The 19,361-nt window shown below is 51.2% G+C and overlaps 1 protein-coding gene across 5 annotated transcripts in view; it reads right to left on the bottom strand.

Moving 5' to 3' along the window:
• The window catches only part of bmpr1ba (bone morphogenetic protein receptor, type IBa), a 504,629-nt gene that overhangs the window by 42,856 nt on the left and 442,412 nt on the right, over nucleotides 1-19,361 (bottom strand). For all 5 annotated transcript variants that reach the window (XM_060851677.1, XM_060851678.1, XM_060851679.1 and 2 more), the window contains 2 exons: nucleotides 14,118-14,277; nucleotides 10,429-10,531 (listed from right to left, as the gene is read on the bottom strand). In XM_060851677.1, coding sequence (XP_060707660.1) covers nucleotides 10,429-10,531; nucleotides 14,118-14,277 — 263 coding nt within the window. The remainder of the gene's footprint in view (nucleotides 1-10,428; nucleotides 10,532-14,117; nucleotides 14,278-19,361) is intronic.

The following is a 19,361-nucleotide window of genomic DNA, read 5'->3' as shown; positions in this document are numbered from 1 at the left end:
TCACATGGGTTAGGCCAATAATTGTGACGACTGCATTGTCAGAGGATCAGTATCGAGGGAGTGCCACACTGTCATAGGGTCAGCACTGAGAGATTGTGGCACTGTCACAGGGTCTGTACTGAGAGATGGCTGCACTGTAAGAGGGTCAGTACTGAGGGAGTGCTGCACTGCCAGAGGGTCAGTGCTGAGGGAGAGCTGCATCATCGGAGTGTCAATGATGAGGGAGTGCCGCACTGTCAGAGGGTCAGTGCTGCACTGTCAGAGGGTCAGTACTGAGGGAGTGCCACACTGTCAGTGGGTCAGTGCTGAGGGAGTGCCACACTGTCAGAGGATCAATGCTGAGAGAATGCCGCACTGTCAGAGGGTCAGTACTGAGGGAGTACTGCACAATCAGACGGTCAGTACTGAGGGAGTACTGCACTTTCAGAGGGTCAGTACTGAGGGAGTACTGCACTATCAGAGGGTCAGCGCTGAGGGAGTACTGCACTTTCAGAGGGTCAGTACTGAGGGAGTACTGCACTTTCAGAGGGTCAGTACTGAGGGAGTACTGCACTATCAGAGGGTCAGCGCTGAGGGAATGCTGCACTGTCAGAGGGTCCGTGCTGAAGGAATGCTGCACTGTCAGAGAGTAAGTGCTGAGGGGATGCAGCACTGTCGGAGGGTCAGTGCTGAGGGAGTGCCGTACTGTCAGAGGGTCATTACTGAGGAAGCGCCGCACTGTCAGAAGGTTAGTACTGAGGGAGTGCTGCACTGTCAGAGGGTCAGAACTGAGGGAGTGCTGCACTGTCAGAGGGTTAGTACTGAGGGAGTGCTGCATCATCGGAGTGTCAATGCTGAGGTATTGCCGCACTATCAGAGGGCCAGTGCTGAGGGAGTGGAACACTGTTAGAGGGCCAGTGCTGAGGGAGAGCCACACTGTCAGAGGGTCATTGCTGAGGGAGTGCCACACTGTCAGAGGGTCAGTGCTGAGGGAGTGCCACACTGTCAGAGGGTCACTGCTGAGGGAGTGCCGCACTGTCAGAGGGTCAGTGCTGAGGGAGTACCGCACTGTCAGAGGGTCAGAACTGAGGAAGTGCTGCACTGTCAGAGGGTCAGTGCTGAGGGAGTGCTGCACTGTCGGAGGGTCAGTACTGAGGGAGTGCCACACTGTCAGAGGGTCAGTGCTGAGGGAGTGCCGCACTGTCAGAGGGTCAGTGCTGAGGGAATGCTGCACTGTCAGAGGGTCAGTGCTGAGGGAGTGCCACACTGTCAGAGGATCATTACTGAGGAAGCACCGCACTTTCAGAAGGTTAGTACTGAGGGAGTGCTGCACTGTCAGAGGGTCAGTGCTGAGGGAATGCTGCACTGTCAGAGGGTCAGTGCTGAGGGAGTGCCGCACTGTCAGAGGGTCAGTGCTGAGGGAGTGCTGCACTGTCAGAGGGTCAGTGCTGAGGGAGTGCCACACTGTCAGAGGATCATTACTGAGGAAGCACCGCACTGTCAGAAGGTTAGTACTGAGGGAGTGGCACACTGTCAGAGGGTCAGAACTGAGGGAGTGCTGCACTGTCAGAGGATCGGTGCTGAGGGAGTGCTGCACTGTCAGAGGGTCAGAACTGAGGGAGTGCTGCACTGTCAGAGGATCGGTGCTGAGGGAGTGCTGCACTGTCGGATGGTCAGCACTGAGGGAGTGCTGCACTGTCAGAGGGTCAGTGCTGAGGGAGTGCTGCACTGTCAGAGGGTCAGTGCTGAGGGAGTGCCACACTGTCAGAGGATCATTACTGAGGAAGCACCGCACTTTCAGAAGGTTAGTACTGAGGGAGTGCTGCACTGTCAGGGGGTCAGTACTGAGGGAGTGCCGCACTGTCAGAGGGTCAGTGCTGAGGGAGTGCCACACTATCAGAGGGTCAGTGCTGAGGGAGTGCCGCACTGTCAGAGGGTCAGTACTGAGGGAGTACTGCACTATCAGAGGGTCAGTACTGAGGGAGTACTGCACTTTCAGAGGGTCAGTACTGAGGGAGTGCTGCACCATCAGAGGGTCAGCGCTGAGGGAATGCTGCACTGTCAGAGGGTCCGTGCTGAAGGAATGCTGCACTGTCAGAGAGTAAGTGCTGACGCGATGCAGCACTGTCGGAGGGTCAGTGCTGAGGGAGTGCCACACTATCAGAGGGTCATTACTGAGGAAGCGCCGCACTGTCAGAAGGTTAGTACTGAGGGAGTGCTGCACTGTCGGAGGGACAGTGCTGAAGGAGTGCCACACTATCAGAGGATCATTACTGAGGAAGCGCCGCACTGTCAGAAGGTTAGTACTGAGGGAGTGCTGCACTGTCAGAGGGTCAGAACTGAGGGAGTGCTGCACTGTCAGAGGGTTAGTACTGAGGGAGTGCTGCATCATCGGAGTGTCAATGCTGAGGGAGTGCCGCACAATCAGAGGGCCAGTGCTGAGGGAGTGGCACACTGTTAGAGGGCCAGTGCTGAGGGAGTGCGACACTGTCAGAGGGTCAGTGCTGAGGGAGTGCCGCACTGTCAGAGGGTCAGTGCTGAGGGACTGTCAAACTGTCGGAGGGTCAGTACTGAGGGAGTGCCACACTGTCAGAGGGTCAGTGCTGAGGGAGTGCTGCACTGTCAGAGGGTCAGTGCTGAGGGAGTGCTGCACTGTCAGAGGGTCAGTGCTGAGGGAGTGCCACACTGTCAGAGGATCATTACTGAGGAAGCACCGCACTTTCAGAAGGTTAGTACTGAGGGAGTGCTGCACTGTCAGAGGATCGGTGCTGAGGGAGTGCTGCACTGTCAGATGGTCAGCGCTGAGGGAATTCTGCAGTGTCAGAGGGTCCGTGCTGAGGGAATGCTGCAATGTCAGAGAGTAAGTGCTGAGGGGATGCAGCACTGTCGGAGGGTCAGTGCTGAGGGAGTGCCACACTGTCAGAGGGTCATTACTGAGGGAGTGCTGCACTGTCAGAGGGTCAGTACTGAGGGAGTGCTGCATTATCGGAGTGTCAATGCTGAGGGAGTGCCACACTATCAGAGGGCCAGTGCTGAGGGAGTGCCACACTGTCAGAGGCTCAGTGCTGAGGGAGTGCCACACTGTCAGAGGGTCAGTACTGAGGGAGCGCCGCACTGTCAGAGGGTCAGCGCTGAGGGAATGCTGCACTGTCAGAGGGTCCGTGCTGAGGGAATGCTGCACTGTCAGAGAGTAAGTGCTGAGGGGATGCAGCACTGTCGGAGGGTCAGTGCTGCGGGAGTGCCGTACTGTCAGAGGGTCAGTGCTAAAGGAGTGCCACACTGTTAGAGGGTCATTACTGAGGAAGCGCCGCACTGTCAGAAGGTTAGTACTGAGGGAGTGCTGCACTGTCAGAGGGTCAGAACTGAGGGAGTGCTGCACTGTCAGAGGGTCAGTACTGAGGGAGTGCTGCATCATTGGAGTGTCAATGCTGAGGGAGTGCCACACTGTCAGAGGGTCAGTGCTGAGGGAGTGCCGCACTGTCAGAGGGTCAGTGCTGAGGGACTGTCAAACTGTCGGAGGGTCAGTGCTGAGAGAGTGGCACACTGTCAGAGGGTCAGTGCTGAGGGAATGCTGCACTGTCAGAGGGTCAGTGCTGAGGGAGTGCCGCACTGTCAGAGGATCAGTGCTGAGGAAGTGCTGCACTGTCAGAGGGTCAGTACTGAGGGAGTGCCGCACTGTCAGAGGGTCAGTGGTGAGGGAGTGCCGCACTGTCAGAGGGTCAGTACTGAGGATGTGCTGCACTGTCAGAGGGTCAGTGCTGAGGGAGTGCTGCACTGTCAGAGGGTCAGTGCTGAGGGAGCGCCACACAGTCAGAGGGTCATTACTGAGGAAGCACCGTACTGTCAGAAGGTTAGTACTGAGGGACTGTCAAACTGTCGGAGGGTCAGTGCTGAGAGAGTGCCACACTGTCAGAGGGTCAGTGCTGAGGGAATGCTGCACTGTCAGAGGGTCAGTGCTGAGGGAGTGCCGCACTGTCAGAGGATCAGTGCTGAGGAAGTGCTGCACTGTCAGAGGGTCAGTGCTGAGGGAGTGCCGCACTGTCAGAGGGTCAGTGGTGAGGGAGTGCCGCACTGTCAGAGGGTCAGTACTGAGGATGTGCTGCACTGTCAGAGGGTCAGTGCTGAGGATGTGCTGCACTGTCAGAGGGTCTGTGTTGAGGGAGTGCTGCACTGTCAGAGGGTCAGTGCTGAGGGAGCGCCACACAGTCAGAGGGTCATTACTGAGGAAGCACCGCACTGTCAGAAGGTTAGTACAGAGGGAGTGCTGCACTGTCAGAGGGTCAGAACTGAGGGAGTGCTGCACTGTCAGAGGATCGGTGCTGAGGGAGTGCTGCACTGTCAGATGGTCAGCACTGAGGGAGTGCTGCACTGTCAGAGGGTCAGAACTGAGGGAATGCTGCACTGTCAGAGGGTCAGTACTGAGGGAGTACTGCACTATCAGAGGGTCAGCGCTGAGGGAATGCTGCACTGTCAGAGGGTCCGTGCTGAAGGAATGCTGCAATGTCAGAGAGTAAGTGCTGAGGGGATGCAGCACTGTCGGAGGGTCAGTGCTGAGGGAGTGCCACACTGTCAGAGGGTCATTACTGAGGGAGTGCTGCACTGTCAGAGGGTCAGAACTGAGGGAGTGCTGCACTGTCAGAGGATCGGTGCTGAGGGAGTGCTGCACTGACAGATGGTCAGCGCTGAGGGAATTCTGCAGTGTCAGAGGGTCCGTGCTGAGGGAATGCTGCACTGTCAGAGAGTAAGTGCAGACGGGATGCAGCACTGTCGGAGGGTCAGTGCTGAGGGAGTGCCACACTGTCAGAGGGTCATTACTGAGGGAGTGCTGCACTGTCAGAGGGTCAGTACTGAGGGAGTGCTGCATCATCGGAGTGTCAATGCTGAGGGAGTGCCGCACTATCAGAGCGCCAGTGCTGAGGGAGTGCCACACTGTCAGAGGGCCAGTGCTGAGGGAGTGCCACACTGTCAGAGGGTCATTGCTGAGGGAGTGCCGCACTGTCAGAGGGTCAGTGCTGAGGGACTGTCAAACTGTCGGAGGGTCAGTGCTGAGGGAGTGCCACACTGTCAGAGGGAAAGTGCTGAGGGAGTGCTGCACTGTCAGAGGGTCAGTACTGAGGAAGTGCTGCACTGTCAGAGGGTCAGTGCTGAGGGAGTGTTGCACTGTCGGAAGGTCAGTACTGAGGGAGTGCCACACTGTCAGAGGGTCAGTGCTGAGGGAGTGCCGCACTGTCAGAGGGTCAGTGCTGAGGGAGTGCTGCACTATCAGAGGGTCAGTGCTGAGGGAGTGCCACACTGTCAGAGGATCATCACTGAGGAAGCACCGCACTTTCAGAAGGTTAGTACTGAGGGAGTGCTGCACTGTCAGAGGGTCAGAACTGAGGGAGTGCTGCACTGTCAGAGGATTGGTGCTGAGGGAGTGCTGCACTGTCAGCTGGTCAGCGCTGAGGGAATTCTGCAGTGTCAGAGGGTCCGTGCTGAGGGAATGCTGCACTGTCAGAGAGTAAGTGCTGAGGGGATGCAGCACTGTCGGAGGGTCAGTGCTGAGGGAGTGCCACACTGTCAGAGGGTCATTACTGAGGGAATGCTGCACTGTCTGAGGGTCAGTACTGAGGGAGTGCTGCATTATCGGAGTGTCAATGCTGAGGGAGTGCCACACTATCAGAGTGCCAGTGCTGAGGGAGTGCCACACTGTCAGAGGCTCAGTGCTGAGGGAGTGCCACACTGTCAGAGGGTCAGTACTGAGGGAGTGCCGCACTGTCAGAGGGTCAGCGCTGAGCGAATGCTGCACTGTCAGAGGGTCCGTGCTGAGGGAATGCTGCACTGTCAGAGAGTAAGTGCTGAGGGGATGCAGCACTGTCGGAGGGTCAGTGCTGCGGGAGTGCCATACTGTCAGAGGGTCAGTGCTGAAGGAGCGCCACACTGTTAGAGGGTCATTACCGAGGAAGCGCCGCACTGTCAGAAGGTTAGTACTGAGGGAGTGCTGCACTGTCAGAGGGTCAGAACTGAGGGAGTGCTGCACTGTCAGAGGGTCAGTACTGAGGGAGTGCTGCATCATTGGAGTGTCAATGCTGAGGGAGTGCCGCACTGTCAGAGGGTCAGGGCTGAGGGAGTGCCGCACTGTCAGAGGGTCAGTGCTGAGGGAATGCTGCACTGTCAGAGGGTCAGTGCTGAGGGAGTGCCGCACTGTCAGAGGGTCAGTGCTGAGGGACTGTCAAACTGTCGGAGGGTCAGTGCTGAGAGAGAGGCACACTGTCAGAGGGTCAGTGGTGAGGGAGTGCGGCACTGTCAGAGGGTCAGTACTGAGGATGTGCTGCACTGTCAGAGGGTCAGTGCTGAGGGAGTGCTGCACTGTCAGAGGGTCAGTTCTGAGGGAGTACTGCACTATCAGAGGGTCAGCGCTGAGGGAATGCTGCACTGTCAGAGGGTCCGTGCTGAAGGAATGCTGCACTGTCAGAGAGTAAGTGCTGAGGGGATGCAGCACTGTCGGAGGGTCAGTGCTGAAGGAGTGCCACACTGTCAGAGGGTCATTACTGAGGAAGCGCCGCACTGTCAGAAGGTTAGTACTGAGGGAGTGCTGCACTGTCAGATGGTCAGAACTGAGAGAGTGCTGCACTGTCAGAGGGTTAGTACTGAGGGAGTGCTGCATCATCGGAGTGTCAATGCTGAGGGAGTGCCGCACTATCAGAGGGCCAGTGCTGAGGGAGTGCCACACTGTCAGAGGGCCAGTGCTGAGGGAGTGCCACACTGTCAGAGGGTCAGTGCTGAGGGACTGTCAAACTGTCGGAGGGTCAGTGCTGAGGGAGTGCCGCACTGTCAGAGGGTCAGTGCTGAGGGAGTGCCGTACTGTCAGAGGGTCAGTGCTGAAGGAGTGCCACACTGTCAGAGGGTCATTACTGAGGAAGCGCCGCACTGTCAGAAGGTTAGTACTGAGGGAGTGCTGCACTGTCAGAGGGTCAGAACTGAGGGAGTGCTGCACTGTCAGAGGGTCAGTACTGAGGGAGTGCTGCATCATTGGAGTGTCAATGCTGAGGGAGTGCCGCACTGTCAGAGGGCCAGTGCTGAGGGAGTGCCACACTGTCAGAGGGTCAGTGCTGAGGGAGTGCCGCACAGTCAGAGGGTCAGTGCTGAGGGAATGCTGCACTGTCAAGAGGGTCAGTGCTGAGGGAGTGCCGCACTGTCAGAGGGTCAGTGCTGAGGGAGTGCCACACAGTCAGAGGGTCATTACTGAGGAAGCACCGCACTGTCAGAAGGTTAGTACTGAGGGAGTGCTGCACTGTCAGAGGATCGGTGCTGAGGGAGTGCTGCAATGTCAGATGGTCAGCACTGAGGGAGTGCTGCACTGTCAGAGGGTCAGAACTGAGGGAGTGCTGCACTGTCAGAGGGTCAGTTCTGAGGGAGTACTGCACTATCAGAGGGTCAGCGCTGAGGGAATGCTGCACTGTCAGAGGGTCCGTGCTGAAGGAATGCTGCACTGTCAGAGAGTAAGTGCTGAGGGGATGCAGCACTGTCGGAGGGTCAGTGCTGAAGGAGTGCCACACTGTCAGAGGGTCATTACTGAGGAAGCGCCGCACTGTCAGAAGGTTAGTACTGAGGGAGTGCTGCACTGTCAGATGGTCAGAACTGAGGGAGTGCTGCATCATCGGAGTGTCAATGCTGAGGGAGTGCCGCACTATCAGAGGGTCAGTGCTGAGGGAGTGCCGTACTGTCAGAGGGTCAGTACTGAGGGAGTGCCACACTGTCTGAGGGTCAGTGCTGAAGGAGTGCCACACTGTCAGAGGGTCATTACTGAGGAAGCGCCGCACTGTCAGAAGGTTAGTACTGAGGGAGTGCTGCATCATCGGAGTGTCAATGCTGAGGGAGTGCCGCACTATCAGAGGGCCAGTGCAGAGGGAGTGCCACACTGTCAGAGGGCCAGTGCTGAGGGAGTGCCGCACTGTCAGAGGGTCAGTGCTGAGGGACTGTCAAACTATCGGAGGGTCAGTGCTGAGGGAGTGCCGCACTGTCAGAGGGTCAGTGCTGAGGGAGTGCCGTACTGTCAGAGGGTCAGTGCTGAAGGAGTGCCACACTGTCAGAGGGTCATTACTGAGGAAGCGCCGCACTGTCAGAAGGTTAGTACTGAGGGAGTGCTGCACTGTCAGAGGGTCAGAACTGAGGGACTGCTGCACTGTCAGAGGATCGGTGCTGACGGAGTGCTGCACTGTCAGATGGTCAGTACTGAGGGAGTGCCGCACTGTCAGAGGGTCAGTACTGAGGGAGTGCCACACTGTCTGAGGGTCAGTGCTGAGGGAGTGCTGCACTGTCAGAGGGTCAGAACTGAGGGAGTGCTGCACTGTCAGAGGATCGGTGCTGACGGAGTGCTGCACTGTCAGATGGTCAGTACTGAGGGAGTGCCGCACTGTCAGAGGGTCAGTACTGAGGGAGTGCTGCACTGTCAGATGGTCAGTACTGAGGGAGTGCCGCACTGTCAGAGGGTCAGTACTGAGGGAGTGCCGCACTGTCAGAGGGTCAGTGCTGAGGGAGTGCTGCAATGTCAGAGGGTCCGTGCTGAGGGAGTGCCGCACTGTCAGAGGGTCAGTGCTGAAGGAGTGCCACACTGTCAGAGGGTCATTCCTGAGGGGACGCCGCACTGTCAGAAGGTTAGTACTGAGGGAGTGCTGCACTGTCAGAGGGTCAGAACTGAGGGAGTGCTGCACTGTCAGAGGATCGGTGCTGACGGAGTGCTGCACTGTCAGATGGTCAGTACTGAGGGAGTGCCGCACTGTCAGAGGGTCAGTACTGAGGGAGTGCTGCACTGTCAGAGGGTCAGTACTGAGGGAGTGCCGCACTGTCAGAGGGTCAGTACTGAGGGAGTGCCACACTGTCAGAGGGTCAGTGCTGAGGGAGTGCTGCACTATCAGAGGGTCAGTGCTGAGGGAATGCTGCAATGTCAGAGGGTCCGTGCTAAGGGAGTGCCGTACTGTCAGAGGGTCAGTGCTGAAGGAGTGCCACACTGTCAGAGGGTCATTCCTGAGGAGACGTCGCACTGTCAGAAGGTTAGTACTGAGAGAGTGCTGCACTGTCAGAGGGTCAGTTCTGAGGGAGTGCCGCACTGTCAGAGGGTCAGTTCTGAGGGAGTGCCGCACTGTCAGAGCGTCAATGCTGAGGGCTTTCAGCACTGCTGAAAAGTTAGTAATCAGGGAGCATTGCATTTTCTGAGGGTCAATAGTGACTGCACTTTTGAGAGTGGCACAGTTCTGAAGTTGTAAGAGACAATATGTAAATACCCTTACAGGATAAACTTTGCCTTTATTTGGGCTCTAGGCCTGACTTGACAGGAGCATTCTACAGGGAAACAGGAGGAAGAGTCAGTTTGACCCTCAACGATCCATGCAGGTTCAGGATGTCTTGGTTTGATGCAAAATTGTACCTGTCTCACCCGACTGTGGATCTTGTACTTACTCCAGATACAAGGAGTAAACTTACTGCACAGAAACAGGCTATTCAGCCCGACTGGCCCATGCAGAGCTTTGTGCTTCATACAAACCTCCATCATCAATGTGTGGTACAGTCGTAGTATCCCTATATCTGTGTCAAAACCTATGAGGCTGACTCAACTAATTATAACCTTGCCTCTCCCTCGTACTGGTGCCTACACATGAAACTACTGCATTAACCTAGACACAACTGGAATCAATTAGGGATTGTTCCAGTCTTATCTTAATGAGGAACATAATTGGATATAGTAGCAATTGTAACTGAAATATATAATTATTTGTACTCAATTTAAAATGATTATTAATAGAGTATGCCTAATGGAGTGTTGACAAAATGTCATTGATTAGTATGTGAATTAAAAGTTCTCCTATGGGACCCTGAGTAATTGTCAATTATGCAATGGTATTTTCCCAAGAGAATGGGATCCTTATACCACTTGCTGTGAGTTTCCTCTTCATACAATAATGAAGGAAATTCCTCTTCATGATGGGGCTTTTGAGGTGCAGTGGCAGTGTTCTTAGCTCAGAACTGAGAGACCAGCGTTCAGGTCCCATCTACTCTGGAAGATTAGGGCAGCATGGTGCCTCACTGGTCACCGGTTCGATTCCAGCCCCAGGCAGCTGTCTGTGTGCAGTTTGCACATTCTCCCCATGTCTGCGTGGGTTTCCTCCCACAGTCACAAAGATGTGCAGTTTAGGTAGTCTGACCATTCTAAATTACCCATGGTGTTCAGAGATGTGTAGGTTAGGTGTGTTAGCCATGGGAAATGCAGGGTTATAGGGCAGGGGATGGGTTTGGTTGGGATGCTCTTTGGAGAGTTGTTGTAGACATGTTAGACCAAATGACCTATTTCCACACTGTAGGAATTCTAACATCTCTCTGAATGGGTTGATTGGAAAAATAGATAAATAGTAAAAAGCTCTTCAACGGTCACAAGAGAAAATTTGAATAGTTGAGGACAGTAAAGCTACTTACCCGACATTGAAAGTCAGAGCCCTCTTTGCCCAGGCACCCAGATGTGATGACGTAGCCTCCAGAGTCACCCTCTTCCATTATTGTGAAACAGTAGCCGTCTGTTCTGAGGACAAAAGAGTGAACCTCAATCTGCAGTTCTCCCTGCAATCATTTAGGATTTAATACACAGTAACCAGGGTGACATATGAACAATTCCTGGTGTGGGTGGGCATGGAGGTGGAAATAGATTGGAAAAGCAGCATTGTTCCATCAGTGGCAGCTACAGTTTAGGAAGAGGTTGATTTAACCCATCCAGTGGTTAGATCAAGCCTATTAAAGCAGGATCTCTAATGTTTGGAAGATTGAGAAATTATCTCATTGAAAATTCTTACCATTTTGACAAGGCAGATACAAAAAAAGGCTGCTTTCCCTTGATTGGAGAGATTAGAACTAGGGGGCTGAATCTCAGCATCAAGAGTTCACTCATTTTAGGACTGGGATGAGGAGAAATCTCATCACTAAGGGTTGTAAATCTTCAGAATTCTCTATCCTAAGAGCACTGAGATTCTTAGCTGTTGAGCATTCTCAATACTGGGACGATTGGGTTTTGGATGGATGTAGAATCAGAAGATGAGAAAGTAATGTTGTGGTAGCACTTCAACCATGACACTGAATGGCAGAACAGGCTTAAGGGAGTGAATGGTCTTCTCCTAGTCCAGTGACCAATCTTTCTTATATTCTTAAAACTAATCTCATTGCTGATTCTCTTTTCATTCATCGTATTGTTGTCACATAGCTGGCCCCTTTTTCAAAAAGCTGATCCTTTTCTCAAGTATACTGTGTCCTTGAATGTTTTCGGAGGGGTCGTAAAACATTCTGGGCTCCGAGATGGCTGGGTTTTGTACAGAGATAAAAGGGTATTGGAGGCCTTTTTGTTTAAACGTAAACAGCTGAGACTTTAGGCCAAAGCTTTTCTGTGTTTCAAAGTAACTTGTATAAGTCAAGGAGACGTGGCCAGCTCTCTACTGAGCAGTTCAGTTCAGAAGTTAAGTTAGGAGGTTCAGTTGTGGAGCTGTGTAGAAACAGGCTGCTAAACTCGCTCTCCTTCTGTCCTTCTGACTTCGACCTGTAAGCCTTTGTTTCACTCTTACTGTGTTTAAGGGGTTTGTTTATTGGCACTGTTGTGCATATTCGGAACAGCATAATTAAGTCTGGTTTGAGTTGACTATGTTCTGTAGGTGTTATTTATTCTGTTCTTTGTGTTTCATTCCGTAATTTTGTGAATAAATTTTTGTCTGTTTTAAAAACTGGTAGTCAACCTAGCTAACTTACTCCGGGTAACTTTCACTGTACACTTACCGAAACAACTAGCAAAGTTACAGTCTAGGCTGCCTGCTTAAGAATGTTTTGAGTGGTCTGGCCTGGCCCATAATATTGTTCTCTGCTTCAACCACTTATTCATTTACTTTTCACCCAAACGTACTTCTGCAATCAAAACCTGCCATTGTCTTAAAACAAAACAGTTTAAATCTCTTCTTAGATATCTCTATTCCAGTCCACATATTGCCTGCATCTTTAATTTCTCTTCACAACTGTAGTAGCTTTCCATTCCAGGCATCAATATCTCTTCACTTTGTTTCATGAGTTGATGGAGATGTGGATGTTGCTATCATGATGCCTACCATGCTGCTAGGAAAGAATTTGACCGAGTGACACTGAGGGAAAGGTGATACATTTTCCTGTGAAGATAGGGAGTGGTTTGAAGGACAACATGCAAGGTAGCTGCTCCCCTTGTCCTTCTAGAAGGGAGTAGTTATAAATTTGGAAGGTGTTGTCTCAGGAGCCTTGGTGAATTCTTGCAGTGCATCTTGTAAACGGTACAGATTGTTGTGACTGTGCATCAGTGATGGAGGGAGTGAATGTCAATGATGGTAGATGGGGTGCCAATTACACAGCCTACCTTGTCTGGGGTATTGCAAAGCTATTTGTTGAAACTGCACTCATCTAGACAAGTGGAGAATATTCCGTCACAGTCCTAACTTGGGCTTTGCCAATGGTGAACAGACATGGAGGAGACAGAAGGTGAGGACTCTGCACAGAATTCACAGCATCTGACCTGCTCATCACCACAGTATGAGTGAGTTTTGAGAAGATTTGTAGCTCAAGTTGAGGTTCTGGATGTAGATTTGCTCACTGAGCTGAAAGGTTCATTTCCAGATGTTTCGTCACCCTACTAGGTAACATCTTCAGTGGGCCTCAGACAAAGCACTGTGCATGATTCTTGCTTTCTATTTATATGTTCAGGTTTCTTTGAGTTGGTGTTGTCATTTTCTGTGGTGATGTCATTTTCCTGTTCTTTTTCTCAGGGGGTGGTAGATGGGGTCTAACTCGATGTGTTTATTGATAGATTTCCGATTGGAATGCCATGCTTCTAGGAATTCTCATGCGTGTCTCTGTTTGGCTTATCCTAGTTTGTGTTATCCCAGTCGAAGTGGTGTCCTTCCTTATCTGTATGTAAGGATACTAGTGAGAGAGGGTCATGTCGTTTTGTGGGTAGTTGGTGTTCATGTGTCCTGGTGGCTAGTTTTCTGCCTGTTTGTCCAATGTAGTGTTTGTTACAGTTCTTGCAAGGTATTTTGTAAATGACATTAGTTATCTGTATAGAGTCTTTCAAGTTCATTAGCCACTGTTTTAGTGTGTTGGTGATTGTGGGCTACCATGATGCCAAGGGGTCTGAGTAGTCTGACAGTCATTTCCGAGATGTCTTTGATGTAGGCAAGAATGGCTAGGGTTTCTGCTTATGTTTTGTCTGCTTGTTTGGGTTTGTTGCTGAGAAATTGGCGGACTGTATTCATTGGGTATCCATTCCTTTTGAATACCCGGTATAGGTGATTTCCCTCTGCTCTGCACAAATGAGGCTGCATCAGAGCATTATTTAAATGAGCCAACATACACTGCACACAGAGGAACCACGCAGGTGTTTGTCTCTTCTGGGGTGCATGCTACGGTCAATTTGCTTCCAGGAGCATTAGAAAGCTAGAATACTCTATGCATCATTTTAAACCAAAGAGCTAAAGCATCAAGAATGGTGGATTGTATCACAGCGGTAATGTTACCGGTCCTGTCACCTAAAGCCCCTGAACTAAAATTCTGGAGACACAAGTTTTTAATTGTTTGTAAGATTTTTGATCTAGAAGGGAATTGAGGATTCTGGGGGGTCAGGATGGAAAGACCACAACTGGGCCATGACCTTATAAAATGGCAAAGCAGGTTCTATGGGCCAAATGGCCTACTCATGCTCCTAACATTTTTACAATTCATTCACAGGATGAGGGTGTCACTAGCTAGTCCAGCATTTGTTGCCCAATACTAATTGCCCTTAAGAATCAACCCATTGCTGTGGGTCTGGAGTCACATGTAGCAAGACCAGATAAGGATAGCAGTTTCCTTCCCTAAAGGACATTAGTGTCAACCAGATGGGTTTTTCATGACAATTGGCGATGGATTCATGGCATCATTCTACCATCTGCCTTAGTAGAATTTGAACCCAACTTCCCAAGATATTACTTGGGTCGCTAGAATAATAAGCAAGTGATAATACCACTTGTCTCCCGTTATTTTAATGCCCATTAACTGGTGGCTTGTACTGGGGGAGAGCTGCAGTGGAGTTTAGCCGAGTTTAGAACCGGACATCAAACATGTGTACTTACTTGCAGGTGTTGTTGACTGACTCTTCAGGACAGTGATGGTGACAGTGGCACCAGAGATCCTTCTGAGGTGACGCAGGCATGGTACTGTCAACATATTCCTTCTTGGTTTCAACGCTGAGTTTCCCGGTGCTCCTCAGCAGCATGTTGTCAAGACGGTTACCTGTAAGGAATGACAACATCATTAAAAGGCTGTAAGAGGCCATGGTCAGGCATCAGCACATTGCAAAGATTCCAACATAAGTGGGTGGGGAGGGGGTTTCAGTCTATAGGTCTCAAGAGTGTCTTCCTGTTCACAGACCTGACAACCATAGTACTCTCATCTCAGAGTCAAGCAGCAAGGGCCATATCAAACCCCATCACACATTTGCTTCCTGTCTCAAAGGCTGACATATCAATGCAGCACTTATGACACTTCTGAATACCCATCTCATGATCAGGCCTTTGGATACATTGACCCGATATCTCATCATGTGACACATGACAAAATATCTCCTTGTGACGGTCAGTGTCGAATATTGCTTAGTAATATCTCTGTGGAGCACCTCAGGACATTTGATTATGATGCAGTTGCTACACAAGCACAAGTTATTGTTGTATATTCTAAAAGTCCCTGTGAACATCATAATTTAAGCCCTGAGACTGACACAGAAACTCGGCAGGTCTGGCTGCATCTGTGGAGAGAGAAACAAAGTTAATGTTCAAGCTCTATGTGACCTTTCTGAAAGACAAGGACCATGTGAGTGCTTTCACATTTGAACAGTTTTCAGTCTCCAATGTTTAGAACATCATATTAGTATAGTTCATATATTCAAGGAAGAGTATTCAGAGCAAGTACCTCTGATAGCATAGCATTCCCTGAATACTGTGTTGGATTATTAGCTGGGGGTTTTACACGCTCATGCCCTGAGGTGGGATTGAATTCAGGACTATATGGGTCACAGGTGAGTGTGCAACCCACTGAGCTGCTAATGGCATATATTCCAAGCAGCAGGGTAGTTTAAAGGAACACCAACAGTCTAGTTCTCATCTTAATCATTGTCTGCAAGCACCCCAACACCCAGAATCCGAGACCATCCAACACCCAGAAACCCGCGACCACTCAACACCCAGAAAGCTGAGACCACCGCAATACCCAGAACCCGAGACCACCCCAACACCCTGAACCCGCGACCATCCCAACACCCAGAAACCCACGACCACCCAACACCCAGAATCCAAGACCACCCCAACACCCAGAAACCCGTGAACACTCAACACCCAGAAACCCACGACCATCCCAACACCCAGAAACCCACGACCATCCCAACACCCAGAAACCCACGACCACCCATCACCCAGAAAGCTGAGACCACCCCAACACCCAGAAACCCGTGACCACCCAACACCCAGAATCCAAGACCACCCCAACACCCAGAAACCCGTGAACACTCAACACCCAGAAACCCACGACCATCCCAACACCCAGAAACCCACGACCACCCATCACCCAGAAAGCTGAGACCACCTAACACCAAGAAACCCACGACCACCCAACACCCAGAAACCCATGACCACCCAACACCCAGAACCCGAGACCACCCAACACCCAGAACCCGAGACCACCCAACACCAAGAACCCGAGACTACCCAACACCCAGAAGCCCACGAATGCCCAACACCCAGAACCTGAGACCACTCAACACCCTGAACCCGAGACCACCCAACACAAAGAAACTCCTGACCACCCAACACCCAGAAACCTGAGACCACCCAACACCCAGAAACCCACGACCACCCAACACCCAAAACCCGCAACCACTCATCACCCATAACCCGAGACCATCCCAACACACAGAAACCTGCAACCACCCAACACCCAGAACCCGAGACCATCCCAACAGCCAGAAACACGAGACCATCCCAACAGCCAGAAACACAAGACCACTCCAACAGCCAGAAACCTGCAACCACCCGACACCCAAAACTCGTGACCACCCAACACCAAGAAACCCACGACCACCCAACACCCAGAAACCCATGACCACCCAACACCCAGAACCCGAGACCACCCAACATCCAGAACCCGAGACCACCCAACACCCAGAAGCCCACGAATGCCTAACACCCAGAACCTGAGACCACTCAACACCCTGAACCCGAGACCACCCAACACAAAGAAACTCCTGGCCACCCAACACCCAGAAACCTGAGACCACCCAACACCCAGAAACCCACGACCACCCAACACCCAAAACCCGCAACCACTCATCATCCATAACCCGAGACCACCCCAACACACAGAAACCTGCGACCACCCAACACCCGAGACCATCCCAACAGCCAGAAACACGAGACCATCCCAACAGCCAGAAACACAAGACCACTCCAACAGCCAGAAACCTGCAACCACCCGACACCCAAAACTCGTGACCACCCAACACCCAGAAACCCACGACCACCCAACACCCAGAAACCCATGACCACCCAACACCCAGAAATCCGCGACCACCCAACACCCAGAAACCCATGACCATCCCAACACCCAGAAACCCGTGACCACCCCAACAGCCTGAAACCCAAGACCACTCCAACAGCCAGAAACCCGCAACCACCCCAACACCCAGAAACCCCCGACCACCCAACACCCAGAACCCGAGACCATCCCAACAGCCAGAAACCCGCAACCACCCCAACACCCAGAAACCCCCAACCGCCCAACACCCAGAACCCGAGACCATCCCAACAGCCAGAAACCCGCAACCACCCCAACACCCAGAAACCCCCAACCGCCCAACACCCAGAACCCGAGACCATCCCAACAGCCAGAAACCCGCAACCACCCGACACCCAAAACTCGTGACCACCCAACACCCAGAAACCCACAACCATCCCAACACCCAGAAACCCACGACCACCCAACACCCAGAAACCCACGACCACCCCAACAGCCAGCTCTTGTATATTTTCTGCTGCAACCATCTGGGATATCTTGGGTAGATACACTGCCACCAATTCTTCTTGTTGGTGAGAGTCTAAGCTACTGATAATGGGTGCAGTAGGATGCTCACACAAAGTCTTAAACACAGGATAGCATCACTCTTACTGAACAGTAAAGGTTTATAACATAGCAGCTATTAGGTAGTTACGATATATCTAAAACACATAATTTCTGTTTGTGTGACCATCAGGCTGAACTTAAGAGTAAATACAGCTTATTACTTTAATTACATGCTGTGAACACACACTGGATAGTCAGCTAACTGTAAAAACACACACACACACACAACCCAAAATGATGGATTGAATTCCCCTCTAGCAGAGATCACAGTCAATGTCAAAATTGGTGGTACCTCTGAGGGCAATAGTTCTGGATACAAACCCCACCTACTGCAGAGATGTGTTATAACATGTCAGAACAGGTTGGTTAAAAATAGTCACACAAGCAGGTCTATACCCTGGCAACTGGAAGCCACATTGAGAATAGTCCTCTATATCCTGGTGAGTGTAACTAGTCATGTGATGCCAGACAATTGCTTGTTCCAACAGTAGCAACCTGTCACACCGTCCGCCATCCCCCATCCTAACTGCCCCCATATTTCCACCTCAATCCTCACAGGGAAGGTGCAGTGGAAACCCACCTACAGGCACGGAAGCAGCAAGGTACTAGCTTCACGGTAACTAGTTGTAGGGGTGGCACGGTGGTTCAGTGGTTAGCACTACTGCCTCAGAGTGCCAAGGACCCAGGTTCAATTCCAGCCTTGGGTGACTGGCAAAGTTTGCACATTCTCCCTGTGGCTGTGCGGGTTTAGATTAGATTAGATTAGACTTACAGTGTGGAAACAGGCCCTTCGGCCCAACAAGTCCACACCGACCCGCCGAAGCGCAACCCACCCATACCCCTACATTTACCCCTTACCTAACACTACGGGCAATTTAGCTTGGCCAATTCACCTGACCTGCACATCTTTGGACTGTGGGAGGAAACCGGAGCACCCGGAGGAAACCCACGCAGACACGGGGAGAACGTGCAAACTCCACACAGTCAGTCACCTGAGTCGGGAATTGAACCCGGGTCTACAGGTGCTGTGAGGCAGCAGTGCTAACCACTGTGCCACCGTGCCGCCCACAAACTCCAGGTGTTCCAGTTTTCTCCCACAATCCAAAGATGCACATGTTAGATGAACTGTGCATGCTAAGTTGCCTATAGTGTTCAGGGATGTATATGCTAGGTGTGTTAGTTAGAGTAACAGGGAGGGGGAATGGGTCGAGGTGAGTTAATCTTTGGAGGGTCAGTTTGGACTTGAAGGGCCTGTTTCACACTGTAGGGATTCTACGATTCCTTTTCCTTAGGTACAGTAAAGCAGAAATTCACTCAGGCTATTTAAATTGGACCTTCTAAATCCATGATCACTACCAAGTAAAAGGACAAGGGCAGCAGGTACATGGGAACACCACCATCTGCAAGTTCCCCTTCAAACCACTTGCCATCCTGATTTGGAAATATATCACTGTTCCTTCAATGTCACTGGGTTAAAATCTTGGAACACCATCTGTAACAGCATCGTGGGCCTACCGACAGCATATGGACTGCAGCGGTTCAAAAACAATGTCTCCCCCCCCGCCCACCTCCCGTGCAAGAGCAATTAGAGATGAGCAATAAATTACAGCCTTGAATTTGATGCTCACATCCACGAAAGAATAAAACAATTCCAGTAAAGACATTTTAGTGAGTTCCAAATAGACATTTAACAGCTGCAGTTTGTTATCACACTAGGTTCCTCATGACACCTTAAAGCAGCTTAACATTCACATGAAAAATACAAAAGCAAAGTTAATCCTTCATGCGAAGGACTAAAAATGTATCCACTGTACTATATTTCACCCTTATTTGTAAAACAAATGTCGGGCATGCTTGAAGCAAAGGATCATATTAAATTAATGAGGATCATATATAAAACTGTCCATAATAGTTTTACAAGGGCATAGCTTTTGCTATGTAGGTTTGATTTAATTGCAGGTTCGTAGCATTTATCAATAAATATTGTTTTCATACAAGCAATTAAACTGAAATACTGACTTGAAACAAGGGGTAAAAGACTTCCACTGGTTTAATGCCTAAATGTTGCATTGAAAACCAGCATCTACTAAACTCGAAACATTCCAAGTGTTATGTGGCTCACATCCCACTGCAGCTCTACTCTAATCCAACACCAGTTTTTTTGCCATTCAACACTGAGAATAAGTATTAGAAGAAGCTGAAGTTAA

The sequence above is a fragment of the Hemiscyllium ocellatum genome, chromosome 36, assembly GCF_020745735.1.
Source record: "Hemiscyllium ocellatum isolate sHemOce1 chromosome 36, sHemOce1.pat.X.cur, whole genome shotgun sequence".
Lineage (NCBI taxonomy): Eukaryota > Metazoa > Chordata > Chondrichthyes > Orectolobiformes > Hemiscylliidae > Hemiscyllium > Hemiscyllium ocellatum.
This window is presented reverse-complemented; position numbering and strand designations above follow the sequence as displayed.